The sequence below is a fragment of the Apis dorsata genome, unplaced genomic scaffold (assembly GCF_000469605.1).
Source record: "Apis dorsata unplaced genomic scaffold, Apis dorsata 1.3 scaffold_8, whole genome shotgun sequence".
NCBI lineage: Eukaryota > Metazoa > Arthropoda > Insecta > Hymenoptera > Apidae > Apis > Apis dorsata.
Window position 1 is genome coordinate 573,167 of NW_006263311.1, and position 9,179 is coordinate 582,345.

The 9,179-nt window shown below is 33.7% G+C and overlaps 3 protein-coding genes and 2 non-coding genes across 9 annotated transcripts in view; all 5 read right to left on the reverse strand.

The window, feature by feature from the left end:
* LOC102673630 overlaps positions 1-729 on the reverse strand; it is a 1,588-nt gene extending 859 nt beyond the window's left edge. The window contains exons 1-2 of the mRNA XM_031508886.1: positions 715-729; positions 2-550 (exon numbers count right to left, since the gene is read on the reverse strand). Coding sequence (XP_031364746.1) covers positions 2-550; positions 715-729 — 564 coding nt within the window. The remainder of the gene's footprint in view (position 1; positions 551-714) is intronic.
* The window catches only part of LOC102672131 (tRNA N(3)-methylcytidine methyltransferase METTL6), a 10,084-nt gene extending 2,167 nt beyond the window's left edge, over positions 1-7,917 (reverse strand). Inside the window, exons 1-7 of one of the 5 annotated variants that reach the window (XR_004149883.1) lie at positions 7,341-7,917; positions 7,114-7,259; positions 6,884-7,027; positions 6,647-6,811; positions 6,140-6,188; positions 5,725-5,778; positions 5,080-5,449 (exon numbers count right to left, since the gene is read on the reverse strand). Coding sequence is in view for 4 of the 5 variants with exons in the window: in XM_031508745.1 (XP_031364605.1) it covers positions 6,655-6,811; positions 6,884-7,027; positions 7,114-7,259; positions 7,341-7,712 (819 nt within the window). In the remaining variant the exon portion in view is untranslated. Of the gene's footprint in view, positions 1-5,079; positions 5,450-5,724; positions 5,779-6,063; positions 6,189-6,260; positions 6,812-6,857; positions 7,028-7,113; positions 7,260-7,340 lie in introns of those variants that run through there. The other 4 variants (XM_031508745.1, XM_006607625.2, XM_006607624.2 and 1 more) reach the window with 4 other exon arrangements.
* On the reverse strand, positions 2,176-3,532 carry LOC102671994. Its single transcript, XM_006607623.2, has 2 exons — positions 3,139-3,532; positions 2,176-2,728 (listed from the first exon to the last, which is right to left on the reverse strand). Exons 1-2 carry the CDS (start codon positions 3,319-3,321, stop codon positions 2,474-2,476), a joined length of 438 nt encoding a protein of 145 aa, XP_006607686.1. The 5' UTR covers positions 3,322-3,532; the 3' UTR covers positions 2,176-2,473.
* LOC116185147 lies at positions 5,848-5,931 on the reverse strand. Its single transcript, XR_004149922.1, has one exon. It is a non-coding gene; the product is annotated as a small nucleolar RNA snR60/Z15/Z230/Z193/J17 (small nucleolar RNA).
* On the reverse strand, positions 6,258-6,339 carry LOC116185146. Its single transcript, XR_004149918.1, has one exon. It is a non-coding gene; the product is annotated as a small nucleolar RNA snR60/Z15/Z230/Z193/J17 (small nucleolar RNA).
* Positions 7,918-9,179: the final 1,262 nt, after the last annotated feature.

The following is a 9,179-nucleotide window of genomic DNA, read 5'->3' on the forward strand; positions in this document are numbered from 1 at the left end:
GATTGTGGGGAGGCAAGTAATTGGCCGAATTGCCGGCAAACGGCTCGTCGTTTTGCGTCGATATCGGATTCGGTTCGACGAAATCGACCTGTCTGATAGGACTTGGTACTTCCTGCTCGAACGGGAGCCCACCTGGACGGCCATCGAAGTTGCTCGAATGTCCGAAATGTCCGTGGAATTGCAATTTATCCCGATTCTGTTGACCGTGCAACGAAGTCAGCCTCGTTGGGGACGAGTTCTGATAACCGGGTGGACCGTATTTCGTAACCGGTCTACTTATTTGCCCGGGATGTCTATTAACTATGCGCCCTCCGTGGCCGCTTGATTGCCCAATTTGGAAACGAGCTCTCGAAGCGTGGTTGGCCGGCCTCCTGTACGAATATCCCGAATCCCTCTTTTTCTGAACTTCTTCCGCGTCATCCACGTCGCCCTCGCCCTCGCCGAGATCGACTACTTCCAACTTCGTAATCTCCGGCTTCTCCTCGGCATCCTCGACCTCGGTTTTCGCGGTGACGGATAATAATAAGCTCGTAACCAGTAGACAAGCGAGCTAAAGAAAAGAATAAAAAATAAAAGACGAACAGCTTTATCCTTCTACTCGATCTTATCAACTCGCAGGAAGGACGCAAAATTGTCGAAGCGAGTCGTTAACGCGCCAACAGGAAGCGGTCAGAAAGATCGAATCGCTTAATTTTCTAATCGTGGTACACTTACCAAGAGGAACTTCATGGTTCGTAATCCAATCGCACTGTATCACCGCACTAATCGGACGTTCCCTGAGCTAACCTAGTAACTGGTCTACAAGCTTCTCGAGCATGGAATCAGGGCAGCTTGGTTGGGGAAAAAAAAAAAAACTAATTTCCTCAAGGATGGACAGGCTCGCACCGACTAAGACCACGGCCATACCTGCACATGTATAAATACAGTCGGGTCGCGACCATCCACGAATTACAATAGACTTTCTTGCTGGCTTTCATCGATCACACTTAGGCAATGCTGTTACGGATCGATGTTACACATATCGATGTAGAGTATCGTCCTCTCGTGACTCTTCGAATAATATTAATCGGTTTCCAAAAATAAATTTCAATTCGAGAAAAAGGAGAAAAAGAGGTAGATAAGTAGTCGTATCGATCGTTAACGCGAAAGTCTCTACGAAAGTGAGAAAGACGCATAGCTTCCGTCCTAGCTTGAGATCCTAGCTCGATAAGGATACGAATACAATCGTACCCTTTCCCTTCCTTCGTACTTTCTTAACATAAATTACTTTTCCTCCGCGGAAAGACGAAGAAGCAAAGAACAATTTCCTTTGTCCCCGTTTATGAAAAATTATTTCTCCGGTTATTAACTGGTTTCGTATTTCGATACTATAATACGAAGTTTGGGATGTCATTCCTATCACGTATTTATCCTCCAAAGCTTTCAAACTCTTCAAAACCTCAGTGAAAGTGAGTTAAACTCATCAAGCCCCGAACGAGAATACCGAACGAGGGTTCATTTATAGTAATATATTCCTGTTGTGTAATTCCCATTTACACGTAAGTCACGCGTGCTCGAATTCTCTGATGTCGTTTTTCAAATGTCGCTCTGTCGATTACGCATTTTGACTCGTTAAAAGGATCTCTGTTATATAATTGCAGCAGCGTCACCGTGGCCAGATTGACAACGCGTCAAGATCCTCCAAGTTTTTTAAATTTTGTCATTCGATTTTGCACGATATTGGTGTGGGGATCGTGATCACGTTGCTCATTCGTGCACACGTTTTATAAAAGCAGAAACAATGAGCGGGAATAGCTTCTATTTCAATGACTTCATGCAAGCCTAAATGATCAATGATTACAACGCCAAACTGCCATCCGATGATGTCATCGTCGTATATCGCCGCTTACTTCGCCATGCAACAGGAAGTCTAACGCGCTCCAACGATGCACCAACAACAACGCAAGAGCTCGTATTAAAGATGGATGCATTAGACGCATGTTTAATAATCTAATCATGAATAAGATACGTGAAATTTGCATCATAGATCCCTTATAGATCGTATGACAAAACAAGTACTATCTTTCCTACGAATATTGATAAGTAATAAGATTTCTTTCCGTTTGATTTTCTCTTCTTCTCTTCGATATCGTGGAAAAATGGAGATTGGACGAGGAAAATGATACGATTGACAAATATGAGCTTAATCAATTTCTGTATTTAACATCATGATGAGATACAACGGAACGGTGTATTAAGATTTGTCAGAAGTTGAGTAGATCGGTGATCTTCGATATAATAGATGCGAACGTATAATTTGAGCAATTAACATTTAAAAAAGAAATTTCGTCCGGCTGCTATCGTTTCTAAATTTACTTAAACTAAAGTAGCGTCGATTAAACGACTCGCTCGAAAATCCTTCCAATTGCCGTATAATCATTTCCCTAGTCGTGATCACAAAGGTCCCTCGGTGTTATCCCTAATACCCCTAAAATTAACCCAGATACGTGTAGCTGGGGTATGCGCGGTAGGCGTATGGCAGAGCGTAGCTAATTGGGGCTGCCGGGGCGACGTAAGAAGAGTACGCAATTGGCGCTGGTGCTAATGCTGCTGGTGCAGTGTAGGAAGCTAGTAACAGGCCTCTCTTGTCTCTCGATGCCTCTCCTTCCACGGATTGTTCCTGTTCGGGTTGGACAGGCTTGGGTGCCTGTGCGAAGGCTACAGCGAAGAGGGCGAACAGAGCAACAAGCTGGAAATAAATAGCAATAAATAGCGCCTACAGTAAATAGCAACTACACTTTCTTTCTTTTTTTTTTTTTCTTTTCATTTACACAAATGCAATCTTGATATGGTAATATTAAGAGAGATGTAATGAAATAGAACGAAAATAGTAAGTAAGAAATAATTGCAGAATTTTAACTATTTATTCTCTTAGTGACAAATTATTGCACAAAGTAGACATTTAAATAGAAAATGAATTGTACGTGTTATGATTGATAGTAACGTTACAATGATAATTGTACAATATTAATTGTGAGTGTAGAATTTGATAAAGAATTAGGTACGATTTTAATTCGGACATAGGTCCGTCATGGAAGATTGGAACAAAGGTTAGATCGAATGTTAGATACGCAATGAGTGTACGCAATGAGTACTTACAACGATGCACTTCATGGTTGATAGGTTTCGTAGATCTTTGGAGATCAGCTCGTGTGTTGAACTGGAGGTGAATGATGCTCTGGCTTTTTGGTGGATACCTTTATATACCTGGCGAGTAGATCCTCCTATGCGCGTCACTGGCCGATCAATGCACGAGGACACGCGTGTGGTGCGTGTAACCATTGCGTGTGTGCGTGAGCTGGTGGATGTTGCACGGGGTTGTTGCACGTCCTATTGCTTTACCGGAGACCATATACGCCTGTGTAAGTACGTGTGCCATCGAAGCTTTCAGGGACGACGGGGTCTGCTAAGCAATCTCGTTCAGGTATTCCTGAAGCAGATCCGTGTATAACCTCCAATGCATGGCACGCGGGTGAAGCAAGGGACCTTGGCAATCGGCCAAATACGAACGAAAGTGTTTTACCTCGTACGACGTTGTAACGAGTTCTCTGAACCTTAATGATCGTAATATATATATATATCATTATTTTCTTGAAAAACGATGGATCGAAGAACGATTTTTCTGTAAACGTTGAGAATATTAGATGTCTCGATTAGACGTGTCCGGATCAGGAAGATATCGGTTGCTTTTATCTATCGATTTCACAGAAAATATCTTTCAAAGAGTATCTTTCTGGAACATCCGGTTAATAAAACCAACCGCACCACCTGTGTTATAAAAGAAAAAGCAACTGAATAATATTTTATGGCGCTTAATCATCGTGACCTTGCGAGTATCGAGGAATGTTCTGGTTACGATTTTGCTCGTATTGTGATAGATCCAATTAATTGGAATTGCTAATTTTTATCGTTTCTACAAGGAATATGTATATATGTATGTATGTTTGTGGAGTGGAATGTTTGTGGAGTGAGTTTATATCTTTGTAGTAAAAAGCTAAATTTCGATTTAAGAATAAGGTTAAAAAAAATATTTTTTGCGATGATATAAAATGATTGATTGTCTTCGATCAGAAAACAATTAATCGAATTTAAAATAGGTATGGTTCTGACGATTTGAATTTAAATTTTTTGGGAAATTTTGACCATTGCCTAACATCTTATTCGATGCATGCGTATCGTCTGATTTTGGTAAATTGGTGATTACATACGATTCCATTCGTATTCCGAATTCGTTTTTACATTCTCAACAAATAGTTTTTTATTTGGTATTTTTTTTTTAATCTGTTTACACTCAAATCTGGTGAAAATCGATAAGAATCCATATCAGGAAAAAATATCGCGTCCTTACAAAGTCAATTTTCTAATTGTGCTGTTTGAATATGGACGAACGATGAAATTTAATATTTTCCCATTGAATGAAAAAATGTTTTAACGATGCGTATATTTTATCGGTTGACCACAATTTAAAATATCGATATAGTGGTCAGAAAAATTGAAATGGCCTTCATCACCTCTTACTATTTATCTTTTAAGGAAATCGAATCCTGTATATTTTTTTTTTCATTTTTAATTGGATCAAATGTTATATTTAACGAAATGATTTTTGTCTACATTCAAAATTAATTTATTCAATCAGATTAGTGATAATAATTATTCGTATATTTAATTCGATGTTTTTCATAGTAAAATCGTATTTTATGAATTTATAAACATATATTAATTTTTTGTTTGCTTAAATATATGTATCGATATTTTTATAATTATTGAAGAGAATGTAAAAAACATTGTAATCTATCTTAGATTTATCGTATATTTAAAATTTATTGCGCATTGGATACAAAGCAAATTGGAACATGGTATGTTCTTGTCTAATTAATAATCTCAATGCAATTTATTCGTGTTTGCGGCTTCGCTTTCAAATCCTTCTTAGGAACATGATATCTATACACGATATAATATTTTCTAAATTTTAATGCAACGAGATTTTATTTTATTGATATAAAAGGAGTATAAAAATGGGTAAAAATGAAGGTAGTAATCAAATTGTGTTAAATTTTATTTATTAGAAATTACAAATTTTATTTATTATAAATTATACTATATTAATAAAATATATTTTGCAAATATTACACATTTCATATGGTAAAATTCTTCTTTATAACCTGGAATATAAAAATGCGTTGTTTACCAGTTATCTTTTTCTATTTTGTGAATAGAAAAAGAAATTTAACTTTCAGATAGAGCTAATGGAATGTAATCATCGAATCATTGCAAATGTTTTACATCATTGTAATAAAATAATTTAAATATTTTTTTATCAATAATGTTTGATTTTTTAAAATGAAATAGTTATTTACCTATGATTGAAGATTTATATTTAGTTTTTCGTATTTAAAATATTCAGTTCTTCCTGCAAAAAAGTAACAATATTATTTTTTACTGATATAAATAATATCATAATTTTGAAATATTATTTTATTTCTCAGCGGTAGTGACGAAATTCATTATGTATACATATCATGAAAAATCAAACATATTTACAGAAATACATCATTGATTTTAAAAATTCAATATTGACTAATAATTAATAGCATATCTCAAAAATAAAATTTATAACGAGAAAATTTTTTTTAAAAAATAAACGTAAATTTAATCACAAATAATCATAAATTAAAAAATGCTTACTTGTACCAGCATCCTTTAACTATTATTATAGTTTTAAATCCAGTGCTTAGCTTTCTGAAAAAAAAAAAAAAAAAGGAAAGATAAAATAAAAGTATAATGTTTAGATAATATATTTGAGATTAAAAAAAAATTCAGATAGGAGCGAAAGACATTTTTAATATACCTCATTAAAATTCGGTTGAACTATGAATTCATCATAAACTTATTCTAAATCAAATTATCTTTTTAATTTCCTATATTTTATGAATGGATAAAATATAACAGGATCGTAATTTTCGTTAAAACTTCGTAATTCGAGATAAAATTTATGTCTGATATTTAATTTTTATCTCCTTTAAAAATATATTTATTTGAATAGCGAATAAATTTTACGAACATGTTATATTTTTTTTCCAGAAAAAAGAAAAATACTTACTAATTAAAGCTGCAATAATACTTCAATTCACTGATCCATGAAACTTTTTCTGAAACATCAAGTACATATATTTTTATGTGAAAAATCCTTTTGTATTCAACACAATTATATATTATTATTATTTTATCAGATAGGAGCGAAAGACATTTTTATATTCTTCACTAAAAATCAATTGAACTATGCTTTCATCATTATATGTATCAAAAACAAAAAAATTATAGTGAGATCGAAAACATTAAGCGATAACATCGATTGATGAAGCCATAATATACACTGCAGAAAATATACGTATATACATATTCAGTCTATAGTCATAATTATATATATATGTATGTGTGTGTATGTATGTATATAAATTTAAAGGAGAGCTCAGAGTTCCTTATCTCCTCTAAAACGTCTCAAGTTACATGTTCTATCTTAAAAACACAAATTCCTAACGCCTGACCGATTTTACGACTTATAATATCGCTTCCGTGTTACTTTTTTTTTTTTTTTATGAATACTTACCATTATTACTAGAATTTTATAAATTTTCCTTGAACAAAAATTCTAGGTACGTCGATCTTTTCTTTGAAATTTACAGTTCGTCTTTGTACGTAGTTACACGTTAGTACTTCAAAGCCAACCGATTGAAATAAGTTTGACACTTCTTTCTCTGAAAAATAATATGTCCTGAAATAAAATATTAGTGTAATTTTACTATTGTAATATTGACTACAATAAAAAGGAATAAAGAAATCTTACCTGGTACCATCCTGTCTCATATAAAGGTTTTCACTAATCTTGTGACCAGGTTTAAATCTTAGTTGAGCCATATCGTATAAACCATAATCTCTAAAAAGCACGATTCCTCCTTTATCGAGAACGTTATATAAATTCTCCACGACTCTGAAATATCATAAATTTTATAGTGAATTGCAAATTATTATTAAAAAAATTATTTTAAAAAAAATATAAAAGATTTCCCAACTTACTTTCTGAACTTTTTCGGATGAATAGCCGATAAAACGAATATTAACGTTGCAATGTTGACCGGACAGTCCACCTCCAAAAAACAATTTTCTGTTGTAATATCCGTTTGAAAAATTTTCATGTTCTCTGGATCGTACAACGAATGATTCTGTAAAGAATATAATTATATATATATAAATGATTCACAAAATAACGCATAATTATATATAATAAATAACTAAATATATACCTTTGTTAGTTCCACGGCTCTAGAAGAGAGATCACACGCGAATATCATTTTAAATTTCAATCCATCCTCGATCAAGGGATATATAAAATTTCCAACACCGCAACCGACTTCAAAAAGAACATTTTGTTCATTTTTCGTACTCAAATCCAATAATTCGTTAAATTCTCTGGTAGTCCAATGTCTGTCCTTAAAGAATCTTGTATCGTTTCGTTTGTAAAATAAGTCCCAATGTTTTTTCGCGTCTTTTTCCAACTGATTGGCTCGAAATTCGGAAACTAATCGCGAATTTTGCGCCTGCATCTTTACAATTTCTTCTTCGGTAAGTTGCTTCGCCACGTGGCTTGCGTACTCACTCTTTATTGATTCAGCCATTTTCTCGAATTACGTTGTGACAAAAATTTAACGTATCGCGGAATAAAAGCGATTTAACAATCTTATCGAATATGTAAATTCGTTTTGTCGTAATTAATTGAAACATTTACGCGAGTATGAAGCAACGATTGCAAACCGAGAACTGCGTTACAAACCGACCTCCCACCTTCGAGTTCCAAAAGGAAATGGACGAGAAGAACATGCGTAACATGGACGCCGCCCCACCACGGCATACACTATAGCAATTTAACTAGACTAGTGACATCAGGCTGCCACTGTATACCTATAAAAGTCACTATTGATATTTCTATACTAAAATTTAAGCATATAATATTTTAATATATCCAGTAATCATGGAATAAGGAGAGATATACGTATCATATAATCTTTGCATAAAATTATTTTTGTACGCTCTACATATATTTAATTTTAAATTTATATTTAACATCGTATATTAAATTATATGGAGTGCAAGTACTGATACTGAGCTATTTAAAATGCAATCACGCGATGTTTCATTTAGATAATACTTTTTAATTAGCATACCATTCAATCTCGGTAATTTAATTTCTTCAGGTTAATTTAATTTTGTAAGACACCGAATATCAGTATGAATTCCACGCATGAACTTATTCGATAAATTAATATTCGGCTCCCGTTCAAAACGAATATTTTCTGTCTGCGTACGGCATTGTCACACGATGACACAGTACTGAAAGGGGTTAGTCGTGACTGAAATTTTATTCAATGTTAGTTACTACTTTATTTAAGATTCGCAATTAAAATCTATAAAGTTATATATTAAATACAACGAAGATTCGTATTCGATAGCAATTATTATTTATTTATACGTATATATGTACATATGTGTACATATATATACACATGTAAATTGTGTAAATTTAATCGTTTATAAATAGCATCAAGTATAATAATAAAACGTTTCGTTAAGATTAATATTGCTTACCAAGTATTTAAGTACCAATTGCAATCTCCATAAAATTAATAATGAATTCTCTAATATTCCGTTGCAACTCGATAATTTAGATCTTCTATTATTGCGTTTCCCACGTTTGCTTTATCATTTATCGTATTATAATTTATAACCAACCTCGTAATTTGCAAAAAGAACGAGGTCAAAGTGAAATTAATCGATCAAGTAGTATGTAGGTCATTGCGGACTAGAATTTTGTAGAGGGTTTGACGGAAGATACGACGATAGATTAACTGAATGAAATGAAAAACACGTTTCGCAAGTTGCAATCGTTAGTGTTTCTTCGAATAACGCATTTGGTGGCTTCTACGTCGTCGTGGAACTTGCACAATTTAAAACTGATCGATTCTCTTTTCCTCCTCCTCTCTTTCTCTCTCTCTCTCTCTCTCTCTCTCTCTCTTCAAAAGGATTTCTCGTAGATATTGTTAAAACTTCAACGTTATAATCACATTTTCGTCAAAAAAAAAAAAAAA